At 40.4% G+C, this 22925-nt stretch overlaps 2 protein-coding genes across 3 annotated transcripts; one reads left to right on the forward strand and one right to left on the reverse strand.

The window, feature by feature from the left end:
- Nucleotides 1-245: 245 nt before the first annotated feature.
- Nucleotides 246-11517, forward strand: IFNGR2 (interferon gamma receptor 2 (interferon gamma transducer 1)). Its single transcript, XM_009327944.1, has 7 exons — nt 246-322; nt 3018-3144; nt 3615-3790; nt 5763-5911; nt 7331-7484; nt 8604-8758; nt 11252-11517. The coding sequence occupies exons 2-7, from the start codon at nt 3053-3055 to the stop codon at nt 11435-11437; spliced, it is 912 nt and encodes a 303-aa protein (XP_009326219.1). The 5' UTR covers nt 246-322; nt 3018-3052; the 3' UTR covers nt 11438-11517.
- A 2222-nt stretch (nt 11518-13739) lies between these two features.
- TMEM50B (transmembrane protein 50B) lies at nt 13740-20973 on the reverse strand. 2 transcript variants are annotated; one of them, XM_009327946.1, is made up of 7 exons: nt 20729-20973; nt 19997-20109; nt 18842-18909; nt 17850-17942; nt 17590-17647; nt 15091-15184; nt 13740-14989 (listed from the first exon to the last, which is right to left on the reverse strand). In XM_009327946.1, the coding sequence occupies exons 1-6, from the start codon at nt 20825-20827 to the stop codon at nt 15139-15141; spliced, it is 477 nt and encodes a 158-aa protein (XP_009326221.1). In that variant the 5' UTR covers nt 20828-20973; the 3' UTR covers nt 13740-14989; nt 15091-15138. The 2 variants fall into 2 exon arrangements, with proteins under 2 accessions (XP_009326221.1, XP_009326220.1); XM_009327945.1 differs by having other exon boundaries at nt 13740-15184.
- Between the last annotated feature and the right edge of the window lie 1952 nt (nt 20974-22925).

The following is a 22925-nucleotide window of genomic DNA, read 5'->3' on the forward strand; positions in this document are numbered from 1 at the left end:
CCCCCCGGCTTCTTTTTTTTGATTTTTTTGACTGAATGGCTGATGCAGGGGTAGGGATCAGAAATCATTCAGGATCAGGAATGGAGGCTGTGAAACCAATGGCTAGGCCAAGCTGAGCTGCTTTCACTCGCTGTAACTTGTGGCTTCCCACTCTGACCTGTGAAAGCTTTGACTTGTGGCAAAGCTTTGAGTCAGGAAGTCTCTGCATCAGGAAAAAACAACCTGAGCATTGTTTGGCAGATGCTTTAAAAGAACCGGTGCAGCGAGACCACCTTCCAGACAGAGAGAAAGGACGGGGCGTTTCTGCCTTTCCCTGGCTAAGGTAGTTTGTTTTTTTTCTAAGATACTTGCATATGTAGGTGCTTTTTTCTGAAGTGTGCATTTTGTTACTTTGGGTCATACAAACTAATGATCGTTATGGAGTTCAGTGTGTGATTTCAGAAATTTAAGTAACTTCCCTTGTCAAGTTGACATATCTAAACGAAATACGAATGCGTTCCTTTGGTGTGCTACAGAAACAGCTCCTTAGTGCAGTAGTAAGTGCCTTGTGGCACACAGCACCTTGATGTTCAACTACAGAGCCATAGATTTGATAATTTTTTTGGTGTTTCTGAAGCTGGTAGGGGAAATGATCTGTTTCTGAATGCTAATACAAGGCAAAATAATCAGTGTGCAGTCTTGATTGAGGAGAAGATGAACCAGCTGCCCTCGTCCTTCATTGCTTTTTTCTTTTCTTTTTTCTTTTTTCTTTTTTTTTTTTTTAAGAGGGAGAGGAGAGAAGGAAAAAAAATGCTAGTGCTTGTGTTTTGTTCTGACAGCTTTCTTGAATTTTGTAAAATTAGTTTGTATCGGATGTCTGACTGCACAGATTACTGATGGTGTGAGATACCTTGCCACATGCCAGACCAGCAGTGAGAGTTCAAGAAAGAATCTGCGTGACTGGAAAGTGAAAACTTTTCTTCAATGAAGAAAAGGTTACTTAGTGGCCTTTAAAATGTACGAGAGATTAATAGTTTAGGTATTGTTTGTAACTGTAAGGAATCTCAAAGAAGTTTGCAATGCTGAATGATCCATCTGTAGCCTAAAGGCTATGTGTGTTTATTTAAGAGCACTACTCCAAAATTGAGGCTAAGAAACTAGTAACATACCTAATTAAAACTTTGAGAGCTTAGCTAGTTATTTTAGATTTTGGACTTAGGGTTTAATGCAACTTTCATGTCATCTCTTTCCTGTACACGGAGGATGTTAAGAGCCTGGCATGATGTCTTGTCTGAAAGATAGCGCTGTCAGCATCAGTGTGCTGTCTGGTGTTGTGTAACAAAATCAGGTGTAGAAATCGAAAAGAAAAAACTGTTTAACATTATCCCCATATTCCCAAAGAAGGCTGGGGCCGGAATTTAGCTTAAATGCTTGATCTTCTGATCTTATTTATATAAAAATAAACAAGCCGTATCTTAGCAGACTATTGTCTTAAGAACAAAAAATGAAATCTTATCACGTGGAATATCATGTCATGCCATGCCATGGTTGTCTTTGAGCTTAGGACCTGTTGACCCAGTATGTTTAATGGTGTAAGGGGATCGCTACACGGACAAATACAAGTCAAGTGTAGAAGGAAAACCTTTCTCTCTCTTAGGACAGGCAGGCAATGAAGCCGTTGCTCAGCAAGGCTGTGCAGGCGCCGTCCTTGAAGGTTCTGGGACCTGCCTGGAGAAAGCCCTGAGCTGCCTGGTCTGATGCCAGAGCTGGCCCTGCTTGGGGCCGGGGCTTGGACTGGAGACCTCCTGAAGGCCCTTCCTGCCTGAGTGACTGCAGTGCTGTGGTTAAAAGTGTGAGGCTTTTCTGGTTTTAAAGGCCTTTGATAACTGCGTTTTCCTGTCTTCCTTGCCTCAGCCTACTTGCTTAGTCTCTTTCTTTTGGTTGTCCCAATTCCTTGCTATTGGTCTCCTTGTCTTGCAGTGGTTTTTGGTTCTCCAGCCTGCTGTTTTGCCCTGTTTGCCAGCTAACTTCTCCCTCCAGCTGCTGCCCCACTTAACTTCACATCTGGCTTTCTTTACTTCACCAGCCCCCATTTCCCCAGTTCTCTTAGTTCTTAGTTCTCTGCGTTTTGCTTGGCTGCCTGCCCTCCCTCCCTCCCTCCCTCCAGTTGGCTTCTCTACCCCTCTGCCCCCAGCTCGGTGCCTGGCCTTTGGCTGTGCTCCAGTCCCAATAGATGTCTTCCTCCTCCGCTCTGCTTGGGCCAGCAGGGCAGTGGCTCTTCTCCTGTACTAGAGACACAACCCTTTGCTCTCCACTTCTGTGTTGCTTGCCTCCTGACAAGCTGCTCGAGAGTGCTTGCAGTCTTCGTTCACCCCAGGAGTTTACAGCGTGACCGAATTTGGGTGGACATTCCTACTGGCAGAAGGCATGCCTCTAACATAGGTTTCTGTCCTTTTCTACATTGTGAAATCGTTTTCAAAATTGGCAAAACTTCAGGCTTGAAGTGGCACCAGTGCACTATGTGTTTGTGAATGTTTAAGTATGAGAAGGCTTTTTTTTTTTTCTTCTTCACCTGTTCCCTGGAAAGTTTCAGTGAAGTGACCTCAGTGTTTTCAGACAAGTTAGCAGGAGGCAGATGGTCAGGAAAAATGTGTTCTGAGTTGTTAACACAGTAAGATGTGAGATGCAGACAGTTGGAACAGATGAGCTTTTGTTATGACGAGTGGCTGTGGACCTTAATTTACAGCCTCATGGGGGAGCTGGGTGAGGTTTATTGTTTTGTGCTGGACTCGATACTTTCAGTGCTATGTTCTGTACGGAATAAATAAAAGCAGTAAGTTGCAATTCAGTGCTTTGTGGATAGCAGGGACTTAAATGTATTGGTACTAGTGCACCTAGAAATGGAATGAGGAGGAGTAGTAGTTTTGCCTGTAAAGCCGTGAAAATGTAATATATGGTGATGGAATCTGGAGACCAAAAGTTAGTTACTGTGTACTTGAATGTTTCAATGGTTATTTTTATTCCTTTTCTTACTTTAGAATCTTCTCCCCATTTACCGGCACCAAAGGATGTGATGATTTATTCCTATAACTTTCGTAGTTTGCTGAGGTGGTCTCCTGTGAAAGTGGATAGAGGCTCGGTGTTATATACAGTCCATTTTAAAACGTAAGTAAATAGTTCTAAAAACAAAAACCAATTTTGTTCTAATCCAGTAAGACAATTATTTAAAAAAAAAAACAAAACCAAACTAAAAATTAATAAGCACAGAAATGAAAGTTGTCTATTACAGATGCTTTTATGTATATCCAAAAGCAGCTTTTGAAGACTGACAATCTCTTTGCCTGTGATATGTCCACTAAACTGAGAAAAGATTGAAGACCTGAAGAGCACCCAGAAATGTTGCATAGTTTCCTGTATAATTTTAGCCTTACCAAGTTCTCTCTCGCTAATTTTAATTTTTCCCAGATACTGAGGAGATGCAGGCGCTGAAAGGGCTGTGGAATTAAACCTGCTTGAAAGTGGTAGTTTTGTAACACATTCTTTTGTTACAAAAATTGTCTAGGCAGGAGGGATTGTATTTTAGGTAGTTGCACTGTTCTGCTGATGCTTTATTTGTCCTTTGTTTTGCATTGCAGAGGGGCCTTTAACCAGTGGGATGAGATGAACTGCACCCGTATCGCCCAGACTGAATGCAGTTTCCCCTGGTCACTTAAGGAGCGGCGCTGGACTGTTGTTTTGCGCGTGAGGGCTGAGCTAGGGCAAGTGACTTCTGACTGGGTAGAAACAGATCCATTTGTGGCAGAGAGAAACAGTAAGTGCTATTTATGATTTCAGTGTCTCTCTCCCAAAGGAGATTTCTTCGAAAAAAATGTGTGGTGTCTGTTCTAGACTTTTTTGACTCTATTATGTACAAAAGCCAAGTGAGAGAATTGCAGGTGTTCGGTTAACAAAGACTACAAGGCCTCGGTGTGTCGCTAGGAATTTGATGCTACTTAGTTCCTCCGTAGTGGGATTTGCCGTGCACCCTTTCAACAGGTATCGAAAGAGAAGCAGGTGAGTTTCCTTGGGTGGTTGAGCCTTATAAGAGCTACAACGCATTTTTTGTTAGAGAGTTTTCCATTTAATTATTTCCCCGCTTAGCACGGCCGCATACACATGTACTCCCTTGATTTGTGCTAGTCTGAGTACAAACTACCTGTTTCTATTGAACTGATCCCTTTTCTAATAAATATATACTGTCCTGACTACAGTGTAGAAGGGTCAAGGGCAGACTTTAAATCCTGTTAAATGTGCAAACAAGCATATTGTTGTTCTTTATAAGATCTGCTCTTTGCCTTGCTGTGATTGGTTTCAGGATTAGAAGGAAGTAAATGTTGAGTTTAAAAATACCTCTGAAATGATAACGAAGCAGAGGAAAGGATTTATTAACTCTTTAGTTCAAGTTCTCCCATTCCTTGTGAGGAGCAGTGGTGGTCCCTGCTGCAAAGAGTATGATGCTTTCCCTGGTGACTTCCGTTCTAAATCTTGGATTTTCTCTAGGAGTAAAGAGTGTGGGGGTGAAGAATTGCCTGAATCCTGCATTGACGTTTACAACTGACGTATCCATAGCTTGTGATGCAGGATTGTTTAGGAGTGGGATCCTTTGAGGGTTAGGAAAGCACTGGGCTAATGGGAATACATGACAAAGGAGAGGCTGGGTGTGGGAGAGATGTTTGTGTGTCTGTTCCTTGGGGGAGCAAGAGGAGCGTTATGTGATCATTCTTGTGTGACTGCCCTGGAGATCAGTTCCTAGACACCAAGACCGTGGGCTACTCAGTCGGGCTATTCTCTTCCTTTGATGTTTGGATCAGTTCCACTCGAGAGGAGAGCTTCTGGAATTTGTGAGGACACACAACAAGGCGTTTGCAGTTGTACAGCAATAGGAAGTAGAAAGAAACTGAAATTTCTCTACCAATATAAAGATCACGGGGGCCAATTTTCTCTAAGTAACAGTGGACAGAGCAGGTTCTGCTGGGTTTTTCGAGGTACAATAAGCAATGGTTGCGTGCAAGGATTGATTTTTGCTGTTAATAGTTACCCCTCTTTAGTATGCAAGCAGCTGTTAACTAATATTTGCTTGAGTAGGTTTTTTGAGATCCTGGTGTGCTTTACAAATGCTGATAAGCTTAACTGGTGAAAGAAGTCAAGATACAACAGATAAATGACTACTGAACATACATGGCCTGTGATCACGCAAGTCTCTTGTGTTAGGACTGACAGTACTTTATGTAATATTTTTCATGATTTAGACCTCAGAGTACTTCACAAAAGGAAGGCATCATCTTTACCGTATAGGACAGATGGAGACATCAAAGCAAGGAGGGGGAAACTGGTTATTCCTCCTCCAATCTATTGACCCGAACAGTGTGGTTTTTTTGAGAACGTGGAATATGTGGCAGGCTATTTGAGGGGGAAAAAAAAAGAACAAAATTGTATCACCATTAACTACTGATAAATTCAGATACATTCTAGTGACTATTTACTGAATTTCCAGGGAAAGTTAACAGGAAACTTTTTTTAATTATCTAGTTTCACTTACGCTTTCAAGTCTTTTTCCTTAGATTTGTAATAAAGTAGATATCTTAAATGCATTAAGTAGATGAGAGAATGTTGTATTCCCTTTCTTGAGAAAAAGCTGACAATATTTAGCTTGTTTGCTGAGAGTATCTGAGTAAAGCTGGAGACAGTATGATGAGCTGTTCTGCATCCCAGAGGTTCACTGCCCTTTCTGTGTTTATTTTCAGCTACTATAGGGCCCCCTAAAGTGAACAGTGTGACTGTAAGCTCTGACTCACTTCTCATTAGTGTCACACCCCCTTTTGGATCTGAAGCAGGTGACCTTCTTCAGTATCATGTGTCCTACTGGGAGAACGCAACAAGTACTACTAAAAAAGTAAGAATTCTCTCTAATTTATTTTGTTCATAATGCCTTTGTGACTAAGAGGTATGAGTCAGTGTCTCTTGGCAAAACAGCAGAAATGGAGGAAGAAAACGAATGTCATTTTTCTCTAGAAGTGAAGGTCATCATTTGGTGTCTCGGAAAAAAGTTAATTTGATCTTGGCACAAGTATTGCATGTATTACGAAACTTTCAAAACCATCTTTTTTTCCTCTATATGAAATGAAGGTTAAATCACATTGCAGATCAAGGGAGAGAATCCACAAAGTGTCAGAGGTGGCTTTAAAATGGCATTTAGATTCCGAAGTTTGCTTAGGCAATTTGGAAAACACTGAAATATCCTTCTTCCTTTCCTGTGCTGGGCTTGTTTGTGCTCGCAGCTTCAGTAACAGGCTGCTTTGGCCTGATGTTGCCTGTTCCTAGGGCAGAGAAAGGCAGAGTTATTAGAAACATGCTGGAGACAGCTGGGGTGAGCTGTCCCTCTTCATATTGAGACTTAGAGGTGTTGGTCTCATTGTGCTCTTATGCTGCTGTCTGGGCCCTGGTAATTGTGTTCTTGACAGGCCAGCGTTGCAGGGGAGGGATTAAGTTACACTTGAAAAAAAAAATTAAAAAAGAGGGAGAAGATTCAAAAGAATATAATTCTGAAGTCAAATGTTTAAAAAACAGAAGCAGAAAAAAATGATTTATTTTAAAACCCTTTTTTTTCAGGGACCTCGCTAAATCTGAAACGCCTCCACTTCCTTCCTCTCTTGCACCAATGTGTATTTTTCTCACACACATAAAATACCTTCGTGTTTGAGATTCAGACAAGAAGTTGCTCTTGTATGCTTCTGTAGGCTTCGCCGAGGCTGTTATCCTAGCCCCTTACAAATTAAAAATTCCCAAAAGACTGTGGTGGCCGTGTGGAGGCTGTGGAGGTTTTGCACTGCCCATCAGCTGTTTTCCCCTTCAGCAGAAGGAGCTGAGACGGTGGAAGCTCTTCACTGAACTACACTTCCGTCAGCCTCCTCTGATGGTGGAGGCACTTCTCATGGCTTGTTTTTCCCTCCCCCTTCCTATATTGCGCTCGCTACCTGAGCTGTGACAGAAGCTGCGTCGAAGTGTCCAGCAGCTTATTGTGGATAAAATGAGACCTTGCATCAGTTTTCATGCCTCTCCTGTTCGTGCCCTTATAGATGGTTTTAAATGGTCAGGCTTAATTTCGTTTAAAAATAATGACATTTCAAATGCATTCAAGTAGGAAAGTTGAAATATGTTTCACTGCTTCTCTTGTTTGGGAAAGCTGAATTACGAAAAATAAAATCTCTGCGTTTTGAATGAGAAACTTAAATATGGGGAGGGGATTTGTGTTGAAGACGGGTCTGGTTTTTACAGTAACGCCTGTATGTATTTTTTTTTGTCTTTTAAACAGGAGACAAAGATGAGCAATACACTATTCAAAATCAGAAATCTAAAGGAATCGACACTTTATTGTTTTAGAATTCACATAGAATTGATGACACATTCAGATCTCCAGTTACTTGGACGGCAAAGTGTCCCAGAGTGTTACAGAACTACAATCAGTGGTATAAATCTGATTTTGTTATTTTTTGTATATAATGGGATGAGTGTAGAACATGAGTCTTGGGTCATGTAACCGGTCACTTACGTACCCGTATCTGTCAGTAGTGCTAAGAGAGCACCACTGATAGTAGTTCACAATTGTCGTTAATGGCAAAGCAATAAGGAAAATTTCAGTCAGTAGTTGAGGGTCTGTGTTGTATTTTTCCCCTCGTCCTTTTCCTTCATAAATACTGCTACGGGTATTACTTTCTAGAAGTATGCAAAGAAAGAAAATACAAATACTTGGTCTTTAGAGGGAGTTGTTGATGAAGGAGATGGTGTTACTCTTGCAAATCCTCTCCCTCAGCCACTTCCTCCTGCAGAACAGGAATGTCCCTCTCCTCTTTGACCTGCTCCCTTCTCTGACATTGTGAGCTCCGTGGTTTTTGTACGCGATGAGAGGGAGGGTAAGGGGAGGAGAGGGCACGTGCAAGATAACAGAGTTTGTCCCTCTCTTGAATCTCTCCGTGTGACCACCAACACACAGGCACAACTGATCTTTAGCATGCTTTGAACACGCTGGAAGACGTGTAGATGAAGCCTGCTTACGCAGTTCCTGAAGCCCCACAGGGGCTGACCTCCCAGGCGGTATTGACCAAGTACTTGATCGCAAGCCGCTGAGCTGTGGTGCTGGAGTCTGTGATGCTCCCTTGGCTCCCTTTGCTGAAGGGAGGTGCATGTTCTGAAAGAGAAGCCCCTGGCATTAATGGCCCTTGCCGACAACTTGAGGGTGGAAGGACAGACTGCATTCCCCGCCTGCCCTCTGCCCGCCAGCAGTGATTCCTTCAGCTCTGCGTTTGCCCTGCTAGCGTGTCAAGTAGAAGCTTGTCTTAGGCTGCGTGATTAAGGGGAAGAAGCTCGTGGAAGCTGGTGACTTCCTTGTGGAATCACAAAACAAACCACTTCTGAACATCTGCGTTCAGAGTGCACCTACAGTAGAGTTGTGATCTTAGCCTTGGAAATTATACTTTGATTACCAAGTATAGTAAATTTCAGCTTGCTGTATATTGTTTTACACTTGATGATGTCTAAACACGAACCTACCATATGTATATGGTGGTTTGTTTTTTTTTCTTTTCCAGAGGCAACCAGAGCTGGATATATTATACTAATATTTGTGTTGGTGTTACTTTTTGTAAATCTGGGAGCAGTTGGTTTGTTGCTTCTGTGGAGACACCACAAAACAATTAAATATTGGTCTCGGCCACCTTTAGAAATCCCATCACACTTTGAAGAGGTATGTGTAGACATTTTATTTTTCTCCCCCGCTCTCCCCCTCCCCCTGTAAAAGACAGTGATGATCTTGGAGCGAATGTGAACAAAGCTAGTTGTTGCGTAACAGAAACAGATACAAATGATTGTTGACTTAGTGTCAACTGTTACTTTTCTCATATCTGCTTTTCTACTTTATTCCTCTTTTACTCAACTGAATTATTTTTTTCTCTGCACTAAGATACAAATGCTGCTGTGATCCTGTTATGACTACCCCTTGTCCACCCCTTTCTTTGCTTAGCGAAGTCATCAAGCCCAAAACAGTTGCCTACTTGAAGCAAAAAGCTTTTGTGTGCTGCAGAACATGTACTTGGGACCTAGGTCCCGGATTAGAAATCAAATACAGAGAAGCGAACGCCGATCGTTTTAAGAGCAAGGGCTGACTTGAAGACTAAGGACTACCTAGGGGAATGTTCTTGGGCTTTTTCTTTTTTTCCTGTAGTTTTAGCAATACTTGGATGAAAAGGTCATCCTGGGACTTTTTTTCTCCTTGTAGCTCACGCATTTCTGTACTAAACAATATCGTTTCAGTCCTGTTCATCTTCCTCTTTTTAGTATCCAAACAGGAAGTAGTCTTTTAAGCAAAGTTCTTGATTTAAAAGTTCTTGTTCAGCATACATTCCATAATTTTAAAAGCTTGTATTTGTTTGCAGTTCTTTGAGGTGTATTTCTTTGTACATATCTGCGTGTCAGAGTAGTCCACGGTACTATGGTAGTTCTGTGATTGTGGAGCTGTTTTTCCAGATTTTTATAGATGTATGGGTGAATGAACCCAGACTTTCTGCCGAGTCCCGAGTACATCGTTTTCTCTTTTCATGCTACCTCAGCTACCATTTCATGGCAGCTCAGTGGTGACAGCTGTATCACATATCAAGCGAAGTATATCTCACGTAGGGGGAAAAAAATCCCGGTACTGTGTGCTAAAATAGTGCTGCATTTCATGCAAAGGACTTGCAAGAATAGAGTCTATCATCATGTGCTCTGGAGTAATTGTATTGATCTGGAAAACATGCAGCAAACGTAGATACTCTTAAACAATGTTAAGCCTGGTTTTGGGCAAAACACTGATAAGAAATGAAGGAAAACCAGTAAATATGCAGAATTTTTAAAACGTGTATTTCTAAAAGGGTCAACCAGCCTGAGGCTTCTCCTCTTAAAACATTTTCCATAAGTACAGAATACCGATTATTTTAAGGCAGTTTCGCGTGTACTCCTTTAGATTTTCAGAAAAATCACGTGCTTCCTTCTTTTACAGAAGGCTCTCAGCTTTCAGTGTCGGAGTTACAGGGAGCAGTTCTACCGCAGAGACGCCTTCACATAGCAAAGCCAAACTGACGTTCATTTATGTCTTGAATTTGCTAAAGTGGACGTATTTGAGGTTCCCATATGAAACATTTGTTTTTAATACACCTGAAAAAATAATCCTGTTGCTCATTAGCCTTGCTATGATTACAGAGGAAGTGGTGCCTTAATTGAAACTGAGGTTAACTTTGTCCCACAGCAGATGTGACTTGAGCCGCGGTCCCGTCTCAGCCAGATTGTGACACCTCCTACAGTACAGAACAAGCTTTTGAGTAAAACTACAAGCTACGTCAGTCTTTTAACAATGTGAAGGTGGCCCTGTTCCAGACACTTACTTTTTTTTTTTTTTTAAATCAGGGAAAAAGCGTTCAATGGCAGATTTTTATTTTTTTTTGGTTCAGTACATGAAGTGGTAGATGGCTCCAATTCCCCTTGAAACACAAGGTCAGCTTAGTGATAAGGAGAGTATGTGGGGGTGGCAGGAGGAACAGAAAACGTAGAGCATTTTCTCTGCCCAACAGTTTTTTCCTAATGCTCCTTTCTTTGATCATGCATTCATTGTAAAGCTGGGAGGAAAGGGGAGCAGAGGGGAAGTCAAAGCAAAAAGTAACTACAAAAGAAGAATGTCACTAGAGTTTTCTGGTAACAATAAAAGATGCAGATCGGACTTGCCTGACACTGAACAAACCAGAATCTTGGATCTCGTTTGCTCCATCAGCGCTTTAGACAAGCTTTCAGTTGCTAGATTCCTGCAGTTGGAGGATATGTCCCCAGCGGTGTAATAAAGAAGTGTTTTCTTCTGTGGCTTGTTCTTAACTGCAGGAATTTCCTTGAACTGACATGAAAACAATATTAGCCAAAATTTATTAAAAACAAAAAAAAGTAGGAAATGCAGGCTCCTTTAACTCACCCAAATGGACGTTTGTGTGATTGATTATTCCCCTCCCCCAGAAATAAGGTATTTTTAACTTTCTCCTTGTTCAGTGTAGTTTCAAGGAAATACAGAAGAGAATATCCTTCTAGCAGCTCTCGCTGTGAATTCTGGTCTGAAGCAACTTGCCTATAGGCGGTGGTACCTGCTCTGTCTCTGTAATTTCTAATAATGCATCTGTTCTGTGGATAGATATCTGAACCGTTTTTTTCTGGCTTTTTCCAGTATTTGAAAGACCCTAGCATGCCTGTTTTAGAGCTGTTGGACAACTATGCCGAGGACGATCCCTGCGATTCCTCATCTGTTGTGTTTTGTGGAGAAGGAAGCCAAGCCTGCGGCAGCGGTTTGGACGGTCAAGCTCATTCACGCAGCGTCTCCAGTGACAATGAAGTAACGGGAGCGGCGCCCTAGCGAGAATGCCTGTGCCAAGCCTTTGCAGAGGCTCCCGCCCGTGAGCAGCACCGTGTGGCTACTGGCAGGACAGACAAAATGAGGCCACTGACAAATCCTGAGCGAGATGTTGCTTCCCGAGAACAGCGCGGACCCTGAGCCTGTGTTTAAATGGCTTCTGCTGTGCTAACAGCAGCAACTGTGTTCTGCCAAAGAGACTTAAAAGGTGGAACGTGAAAGGGAAATGAACACTAAACTGTCTAAAGACAGGCAGATGGTTATAAAATGGTTATATTAACATCATCATATTTCCCACCTCAAATTGAAATAAAGCTTTGAGAAATAATGGCACTTTATGGTAGGATGTAGTACAACCTGGAATTTCTGTTTTGTTGCCTCAGTTGTGAAGCACGCAATGTGTGTTATATCCACTCGGGTATGCTTTTCTGAATCATTGCAGTCTCCTGTGGCAGCTTCTTCCCTCCAGATAAAAATGGCAGTCTAAAAAGAAATTTTATAGTACTTCACTCTCCTCAGGATGAACCTGTGCAAAGAACTGCTCCAAGAAGGGCTTCCTAATATCTGCCTCCTAACACATTCATGAGAAGCATTAATCTTCTGCTCCTGCAGTGAGACAAGTGTTCTTCACAGCAAAACAAACTTACTTAAAATAATTTTGCTCAGAATTTATGTAACATGTATCAGTAATTATCAGACACTAAAAATCTCTTGTTGACTGTCACATTAGTCCTGCAAATGAGAAGTTGACTGAGGGTTGTGTTTTGAGTCCCTTGAAGCAGAAGCCTACAAGTTAAGCCGCATATCACAATCCTGGTGTCTAATAAAGCACAAACAACAAGTGAACCACTTCTGTACTAAAAAGATTGTTTTTATTTGTTTGACTTTTGTCCTGGGTTTGATACAAGTTGTCAAAAAAAAAAAGAAGCTTGTTTATTTGCAAATGACTTGTTCAACTTACTTAGGTCTGTTAATGAACTTGGTCACTGTCAGAGCTGTGGGTTATCTGAGGTGATGCTGTTCCACCCCTGCCAGGAATACACAAGACTAGCGTGAAAAATCAGTAACGTTTTTTCCAAGAGCTTCATGAAGTTGTTTCCTCGTAGAACTAATCTAATCGCTTGTGATTAGGCAACATGCCAAGACAACATAGTTATCTGAAGACTTAGTCATACTTCCAGTCTGGTAAGAATTTCCGAGTCAGCCACAAGCTGTATAGTACCTGCTTTTAAGTTCATCCATGTTCTTTTTATATACTGTGCTGTAAACAAATGAAGGACCACAGGCTCGCAAAAGGAACAACCTAAATGCATAATAGAGGGCATACACACATAAATAAGGAGGCAGTTAAAACAGCTCCTGTGAATATTTTGCAATACAGCATACAACTTCCTGAATAAGCCCTACACTAGCCTTCTGTTAGAGAGAGTTGTTACTAAGTATTTTTACAGTTACACAAACAGGCCAAAGTTAAAAACCTTTGGTTGGGAGGAACTCGAAGGGTTATCATCTTCACAACTGGCAACTGTAGCAGGCCAAGGCATGACCTAAAATGAGCCATCCCTATCCACCCTGGCCTGCGCGGGAACTAGCTGTGGTGTAAAAGCAGGCCTCGGGACATTCCGAATGAGGCCTGCATGGTTCTTACGCTACGCCTGTTTTCAGCTTAGGATACTGGGAAAGATACATGCTCAAAGCTGGCTCTTTCCTCCTCTTAGCAGCTGTAGAGACAGCATGACCCTTCCAGTTCTCTAAAACCAGAAAGGATGGTCAAGAAATACTTGCAAGAAAGCAAACTTCTGGTAGGAAACACAGGTAACCTCAGAAAGAAGCTCTTGCCCTGCTCTGAAGAAAGCTGTTTTTTTAAGCGGGAACTTGCATAAAAGCAGGCTGCAAGGGCTCTTCCAGAGTCAAGCAGGTAGCTTGTGCTGTTCAAGTGTCAGGTGCACGATACTGTAAGTGGGATTAGTTACAGGCTAACACTTGTTTCTCTCAGTAAAAGAGCCAACAAACACTCTCAAGCTCCTAAGCAAGAAACTGACAGACCCGAAAACGAAAACCTTGGTTTTACTTACTAGCTGGTGTAAGACTTGCTTAAAGGTCAGTACTGCTTGAGCTATTACGTAAGTGGAGTACTACTGTACAATTACCTTGTGAAGTTCACTATTTTGAGAACATAAGATCAAGTTTATTGCAGTTTTCTGAAATTACAACCAGACAGACAACTTACGTACAAAGCTATGATTAACACCAGTGAATATATCGTAACTCACTGCAGGACGGTGAAATCGGGATGAAGTTAGTCTAGCCAGTAGCACAATTTCAGCTGCAGTATTTGCTTCATATTCTGTCCACTGGAGAGATTCCCACAAGGGAGCAATTAGATGACTAACAGTACACAGCAACCATGCACAGAAGTTACATTCTGCAGTTTACTACCATTTGGTCAGCAATCTTGATACATGGAAAGTTACAAAAGCTTTTAGACACAAGGTAGATTCAAGTGCTTTAAAAACCACATAGGACTCGCAAGATATGGAAGTCACCACCAGCAAGATAAGTGTACAAGATCAGCCCAAAGCTATAAAACATCGTTGTTCTCCCTTTCTGTGTACTCCAGCTAGAAGAAACTGGATTTTAATAATGGAAGCATTCCCATAAAGTGCCCATGAAATTTAGGAGGTAAATACATTTTAACTGGGGCAAATGGCAGTCCTAAAACTGGCAATTATTCCAAAGTAAGATTGTGAGCAATAAATACATCTACCATATCCCCGCTTGAAATGCTCGCCTTTTAAATAGAAAAGGTGATAGGCAGCAGGATAACTGTTCATTTATCAGCAAAAAGCTTTCCCCGAAGAAAATTATGCTAGCATAATTTTCAAGATGTTAGTCCGACTCTCATTTATTCTTTATATTCCTTAAGTACGACTGGCATCAGTTTGTTGGGGTTTTTTATTCCAATATCAGTAAATACATTAAATACTAATTGGTATCTGCTACACCGAACAGCATGAAATTAATTCTAAGGACTGTGGTGCTACCATATGTCTTTTGTGCTATAGCCATCAGAAGTCAAGACCAGTTTGATTTGCCATGCGGAACCTGCTTAATATAGGGCCTTGTTTAAAAATTCATAACCTTTTACAAAAAAATAGCTACTTTATATTTTTCTGAACAGTTATATAAAAGTCTTAAAATCAGCTCTTATCTCAGCAAACGATAGAATTTACCCTCATTAAATACAGGCGTAGCTGGGTCACCCCCATGCGCTGACTACTCCCGCGGGTTACACAGGCAGCCCTTGCCAAATCGGCTCTAGCCCACCTACGCACAAAAGTAAGAACTCCTTTTACAGGGCACGGGCTTTATCCTGCTCGTTCACTAGCAGTTCCACTGAAGTCTCTGACACAGGTGAAGGCTTGGAAGATCAAGTCTTAGGAGCTGATGGAAACCCACGTATTTGAAGAAATAAGCCTGCAGGTTTCGGAAAGCAAGCCTGACATTCCCTTTGTAAGATATATACAGTCATATGTACATATTCACAAATCTGTCCTGTGAAAAGAGGGAGCTTATTACAGAAACTGTAATTCGTCTCGGTTCATACAATTTAGAAAGCAAAACAAGAACAAATGAATGTAAATATATCTACATACAAAGTACGACATAGCAACTATGGAATAGACAATGCTATACGTGATCTCTCATCCCCATAACTCTTCTGTTCTTCCAAACTTGTAGATCAGAGTACTAAAGGGGGGGGGAAGAAAAAAAATAATCAGACCGCACATAAGGTGGACAAAGGTAATCTTAATAGTATCCTTACAATCTTATACCATCTACACCACAAATCAACATCCCTCCCGCAGCCTTAACTTTTATTCAAGTCAGTATCTGGTTTTTGTACTTACATTTCGTTTACTATGCATCGCTAAAACTATGAGATCCAGCTGAAGCAACTGCTCCAATAAAAAAATAGCTAGTCTCACGGTAAAAGCAGCTGCCCTTCTGAAGGAAAAAATTCTGGTATTTAAGGGATTCGAGGACTGGATCCACAGAGTTACAGAGCAGCAAGCCTCGTCCTGGCATCTGGCGATCAGCTGAACATAACACATCGTGCTAGGATAGAATCTAACATTTTTATGAGCAAATCGGAAAGAATATTGATCCTGTGGTGGATAAGTGAAATCCAAATTACAATTTTATTTCCAAAATTCCCTTTGTAAGGTTGGATGCAATTACATATTGTCACAAATGAAAAAAACATGTTGAGGGAACAAAACCCAGCATGATTTCCTTATTGTTCCTTATACTTTAAATCATTTTTTTTCTTACAGCCAACAAACAGGTGGTAAAGAAGGGCACAGTCATACTAAATCATGAAAGAATGAAGAGGGAGGGGAATGAGAAATACTGACACTGAGCACAACAATAATAAGCAATGATAAGCAAAACAAGCTAGACGCCTGGGCAATTAACTAGAGAAGAGAACTACTAATACAGCATGTTAAACTAAGTAAAAAACCAGTGGAGTAACAACCAGGGCTGAAGCGCAAGTCCTGAAGGAGACCCATGGTTCAGGAAATACAGACATCATGGAACAACACTGACGGAAAAGAGTCTGATTCAATCAAAACAAAAGTTTTGGATAAGGACATTGAGAAGGGCATCGCCGACTGACCCAGGTCTGGCCTAAGGAAAGGAGTCTAGGGCAACGGATGGACTTATCAGATGTTACTGCCTAAAGCGCGTGGTGGGATAAAAAACAGACTTTTTTTTTTTTAAATAAAAAGGTTCTAATTTGTCTCATAGTTCATGCCTAGAAAACAAATTTTAGAAGACAAAAGAAAACAAATAAACCTAAAATATATCTACATACAGAGTACAATAGAAACTAAGGAAAGACACTTTCAGAAACAAAAAGCAGCTTCAGACATAAGTTCATCAAACTACTGAAGTAAGACTAAAGATTTCAGGCATGGTGAAACTATTCTCAGAAGTCTGCCTTCATCAGTATTGCATTTCAATCATGTGCAAGACTACAGAAGAGATTTAGCAACTGCTGTTTTCTGCAAGAACGTAACTGATTTTCCAAACAGGGAAGCACAGCGGAGCCAGTCGATCTGGCTCACTGCAAAGCGTTTGATCCGGTACTAGAAGGAAAATTGTTAGCACAGTAATTTGAGTGGGTAAGAACTTGCAAAAGAGGAGGTTATGTGAACTTTTTCAGTGACTGATCTTGGAACTTACACTATTTAATGCTTTCATTGTCTTTTATTAATTAATTAAATTCATGGATTGCAGAGCACATTATACATATAAAAAGAGTTAGTACAGATACAGATCGTTTCAAAGTGTCATATAATACACTTAATGATATTAAGTGAAATAGAAGAAATAGATTTAAGTGTAGTATTTCAAAACATAGCATTATGCTCCTAGAAAAAAATTTATCACCCTCCATAACTGAAAGCTCAGCCAGTAGAAACAAATCTAGGTGTATCAATGATCAGATAATTGAGCCATTGGTATGAAATAGTCAGGAAAAGGGCAACAGGATCTCCTACCCAGTGCTGTTCAGATCTATGCCAAGGTATTTGTAGCACAGAGATGAAAGCATTATTGCCATTATCCAAAGACGCTGACAATAGTCACCCAGAATACCGTCTATATCCTTGGTCATCCACACTCTAGAGCTGGAAATTCACTGAGACCAGAAAGAGCTGGACTAACAGGAGCACGAGGGGAACGAAGAGCCTCTCATGGGCTGAGAAGGGGTGAGTAAAAGATTGTTTCTAAGCGCTGGAGCAAAGGGAGTAGAAAAAAGCAGCAGAGTAAAAAAAAAAAAAATAGTTTTTAAGAAAGAGTTTGATCAGTTTATGCATTGAATACCACTTCAGTTCTCTGTATAATATCAGTTTACTCAGTGACCCAAGAGGTCCCTTTGTCACCCTCCCCAAGTAAAGGTCAGGGTGGGTAATAAATCGAAATACAGAGGGTCCTGCATTGAGAGCAGCGAACTCCACATTTTGGAAGGTCAAGCCTGGAGTCGGCCTCCAGCTTTCAGAACTTATTTTCCAGCAGTATCAATGTGCACGGAAGCAGGTAAGTGAGACACCCCTTTGGAAGGAGGGAAATTTACCCAGATAACTTACCTGAAAAATATCAACGCGTTTTGGAAAAACACTGCTAATCCAGGGTAAACATTAGTGTCTGCAAAGTAAGTAACAAAGGAAATGTTAAGTTCTTTTGTATCGGAAGGGGTATTTAAAACACTATTCATAGTATCATTCATTGACTACAAAACTAGATGGTATGGCTCTGACAAGAACAGACCGCACACTTCCATTCTTCCGGATTTTCTGCCTTTCGGCTGATAGCAAAAGTACTTCTCGATCCGTGAAAATAAACTTACTCTGTGTAACATATGCTCCAAAAAGAATCCACATTGAAGCAATAAGTGAACCAAACATCAACATAAAGCCGATGAAGAGCCAGACACGAGCACCTGCAGGAAATATTAAAACCTCTGAGAACCATGTAGAGTATTAACCATAGCGACCGATGATCCAATTATGATACAACTCTATTATGATACAGTATGTTATCTTGCTGATGGCACAAAGGGAAAGGATTAAACCCTATATCAAGGACAAGATAAACCAAAATTTGCCTTCTCTAGTAATACACATAGTAGCTGGATTCCCCTTATTTTAGTGAGCAGACACAACTACCACAAATTTCCCCTCAGCTGTAGGGAATGCCTATAACATCACTTAACACAACTTGGAGGGGACTAACGATGAGGTACTCTGCCAAAGATACAGTGTTTCTGAGGTAAAGATGGAATTCCAAGAGGGTACATAAAACAAACCCGTCCCGTGTTTACTTCAGAAAGATATTTTCAGATGGGCAACATCTACCGTAGCTAGATATTACCTGCTGAAAAAGCAAGATGACACCATTGAAAATAATCAACCTGCTCGCTCATGGGAAAGGAAAAATATTTCTGATTTATGAATGATACACAAAAAAGCATCGTACACTAGTTCACAAAACCAGTAAATCCTACCAGATTTCCGGTAAGGCATTCTACAAATCACGTGAAAACAGATGCTGGGATCCACATGGGAAATAGTAAGGGAATTATGAATGAAAGCGGAGAGAAGACAGCAGGTCCACAGACACTACACAGTAGGCGACATATAGAGGAAACGGAGTATTTGTGATACATTCTAAAATAGGACATTCTTAAGGAATGTCTGCTCCATAGCCTACCACAAGGTAGAAATTTATTTCTCCCAGCAGCTATATGGGATTTGCAGAGGCTTAACCACCACTTAGAAAAGAACCCAACACCTAAATAATCAGTCTTTCAACTCCGCATGATTTTTAGAGTTTATTTACCTGTTCTTCCTAAACATCCGTCACTGTAGCTGTCTCCTCTCACCTGTGCATTTGATACAGCATTTATCCTAGGAACAAAAAAGTATATACGCTTCAGATAATTAGAAAATCAATTTAAAGTTATAAGTAAAAAGCTAGCTTTAAGATGTGAAAAATTCTGGGAAAATTACTTGGCACTCTGTATAGTCACATATTATTACATGTCCCTTAATGGAAGGATTCCAACTGGATTTCAAGCAAATCCCATATTTGTTCATAAGTTTTACTTAAATTTTTACATTAACAGACCTGTAAGATGAAAGAATTGCCCTTTTTAGTGATTGAAACGTTCCTGGTCACTTTCTGGCTGTTTAAGTTTTTAAAACATCTAAAGCCACTTCACAGGAATAACAGCCAGTAACACAGTACTCTCATGATTATGATACAAGTTGCTTTTTGATGCCTTTCCTTCACAATGAATACTGTAAGTATTCCAGGGAGAGACACCCTGTAAGGAGGGACAATACATTTTCTTAAAATGAGTTACATTGCTGAGGAAAAAAAAATCCAGAAACTTTCAGATACCAAATGTTAAGAAGGTCTTGCATATCCAAATGCATCCTTTTCTCTCGCCAATATTGTATGATTCAATAAAAGCTATTACTTCTCCTTCAAGCTTGCCACATTTACATCTTTATAACAATAGCTATAATACTACTACCTCTCCCATTTGAGGAAGTTTTGGGCCAGAGACAGCTGTAAAAATTATTTAAAAACAGAGGAAAATGCAGTCAAATGTTTTACATTGCGATAAGCAACTGGGCAGCATTACATGAATTTTGATCTAGGAATCTAAACACTTATTACAGAAAGCCACTTGCATAAAGGAAGGTCTGCTTTCTTACATTCAGCCAAAGTGCATAGGAAAAGCAATTTACCCTAAACGGATGTGGGGGGTAGTCAGAACAATGAATAAGCAGACTACGATCAGAAACAAAGGCCACAGGTAAAACAAAAAAGGCCTTTACGCTGCCATGCAAAAAGGTACGACAAGATTTCTCGTAAGTAATTTATAACCAAGCGATTCAAAGTTTTATCATATACCATATTGTCTAGTAAAAACTGTGTTTAACAGCTCATGTTTATTTTACAATAACCACCTTTATATACACTTACATGAAAAAAGCTAGTGTTGAAAACACCCCACAGGTATGGAACGCGTGGTTCATTTGTTCTGGCTTAGGGTAAACTACTGCAGCATCTATCATTATCCACCAACCTGTGAAAAACTAGCAATAAAACAGACCAGTATGATGAGGCTGGAAGGGTACAGAGACAGGCAGACAAAACACGGCAAACGTTCATGCACACCATTGGTTTAATTCTCTTTTAACAAGTATAAACTATTCTGGAAAGTTATTAGCTTTAAGTCGGACTCTAAACCTGTTTGATATGCAAGTTCTGCATAAACCTTAACACTGATGTTGTCGGAGAAGCATTTGGGAATCCGTCACATTTTCAATTCAAATTAAATATCAGTGTATGGCTAAATTCCCTGTACAGCTTTACGAACAAGAATCCAGATTCTAAACACATATGAGATACAAACTATGTATAACATAGGTGTTCTAACATACCTAATTATGCCAAAAATCCACTAGGAATTTCAATCTTTTTTAAAGAAGAGATAGCAGAACCGGTACACCATTATCAGATAAAACGCAAAGTTATGTGACCTGTAAAAAAGCTACCTAACAATTACACTTAAAAAAAAAAAAGTTAAAGAAATATACTGGATTAAGGCGCAGTTACAGAGTGAACCTTCACAATAAATGAAACAAAAATGTAACTTTGTCATACTTCCAAATTTGTCAGCACAGTTACGATTTACATCCTCTCAAAACTTACCAATACGCCTGCAACTATTGAAGCGATGGCATTTCTTCTTTCACTCCAGTCAATACACTCACATTCTGGCCATCGAAAGTTGTCTAGAAATCCTGCCATTTCCTCAAAGATTAGATTGCCCTTCTTATTTTGTACTTATACATGAATTCTTCCATGAACAACTGTGTCCTAAATACCTGAAACACAGCCAAAGATGCATTTAATACAAAACAGTAAAGTCTTGAGATGTTTGACAACTGTCACAAGCAAACTTTACAATGCGTTTTGTTTTGGTTGGTTTGGGGGGGGGTTGTGTTGTTTTTTTTGTTTGGTTGGGTTTTTTTTTAACCAATATTTTAACCAATAACCATAATTATTAAATCCAATACTCCATGGATTCTACATTGAGCTATATCCAAAAAAAGAATCTACCTTACAAACAGAATTACAAAATAAAATCATCACACGACCCAAAAACTTATGCATTACATAAAAATTATCATATCTGAAACAGAAATTAGAGAGAATGTACTGTCTGTTCAAATGTATGAAACAAAAATAAAAGCAAGCAAAAAAGCAGGAGCGAAAAAGCAAATACTTCAATCTAAGTTTCATCTTCAAACCATAATCCTCTCTCTGGCATTAGCAGTTAAAAAAAGTAAGATACATACAACAGGGCTCCATACACAGACCAGAACTTGGTGTTACAAAGTGACTACTGAAAAAACACAGTTCTCCAACAATTTGGTGAGACAGCAGCTGTAAAATATTCTGCACTACACTACTTCTACTCTCACACTGTAAGACTATTAGCATATATAGTTGGAGTGTCAGAAGTTAAGATATTTAGTTCTTCTACTGAACAGTGACTCACAGCCACTCTTAATGCCATTCTATTTTGTTTTACTATTGTCAACTTCTGTATTTTCCCAATCTGCCATAAGTAATTTCCAGATACTTGTTAAAGGCTAACAACGGACAAACGTCCCTTACGATTATATTACAGGAAAGACTCGTGTAGAACATTTTTCTGGTTAATAACGGTAATTAAAACCCTACACTAAGAAGTAAAATAAAAATAAATAAACAAATAAACACGAGTTTGCCTACACTACACACACAGGCCACCTCCTATGAATAAGATAAAAAAATTTGTCCTCCTGAATCTAGTTCCAGAAGTCCATAGTTATGATGCCACCTTAAAGCATTAAAATCATTACTCAATTCCAAAACTATTTTACTTTTGTATATCTGGGCTCTACCATATAGTTATTTTCCGAGATTACACTTTTACCTAGCAATTTTCAGATCCCTATTCTTTCTACAACTTTCATACAAAATTGCCGTTACAGATTTACTACTGCTCCTATAGCCCTTCCTTCTCTTCCACTCTTAAAATGGCTCCACCTGTACTTTATTTGTTCCTCTTCAAACCCTGAATGTGCCTCTTCCTCATCCTGCAGTAATCCCTCCCTTGCCTTCCCAGCTCCTTGCCCACCCACACCGGAACGCAGCTCGCAGTTCCCATTGCTGTTGCCACTACAGACTACACGGCTCTCGCCCTGCGATGAGGCTGGCTAGTAAATAGACAAACATGCTGCACTATTTCTTCTCCCCACTGAACACAATGGCGGTTACGTCAAATCTGCCAAAGTCATTATTTTGCCTGTAAATACACTTTCAGTCATTTTCAGAATGACCGAAGCTGTATTTCTTCAAAACTGTATTTTCCTTTGGAATTTTTTCCCATAATGGACTATTTAAATAGTATTAACACATCTAACTAAAATCACCTCCTTCAAACATAATGTAAAGATCTACTGCAATTCACAAAGCAGGTCAAGAAAAGCCACTGCAAAAAGTGATTTCAGATATGTCAACAACCACAGAAATTATTTTTCACCCTCTACTTGGATGCCATCCAGAGGTACCTCAACAGGCTGGAGAAATGGGCTGAACAGGAACCTCATGAAGTTCAACAAGGGGCAGTGCCCAGTCTTGCACCTGGGGAGGAACAGCTCCACGCGCCAGCGTGTGCTGGGGGCCACCCAGCTGGAAAGCAGCTTGGCAGAAAAGGGCCTGGGGGTCCTGGTGGACGACAGGTTGAACATGAGCCACCGATGTGCCCTTGCCACAGAGAAAGCTACCAGTATCCTGGGCTGCATTAGGCAAAGTATTGCCAACAGGTAAAGGGAGGCGGATCCTTCCCCTCTGCTCA

This window comes from Pygoscelis adeliae, unplaced genomic scaffold (assembly GCF_000699105.1).
Source record: "Pygoscelis adeliae isolate BGI_AS28 unplaced genomic scaffold, ASM69910v1 Scaffold154, whole genome shotgun sequence".
Lineage (NCBI taxonomy): Eukaryota > Metazoa > Chordata > Aves > Sphenisciformes > Spheniscidae > Pygoscelis > Pygoscelis adeliae.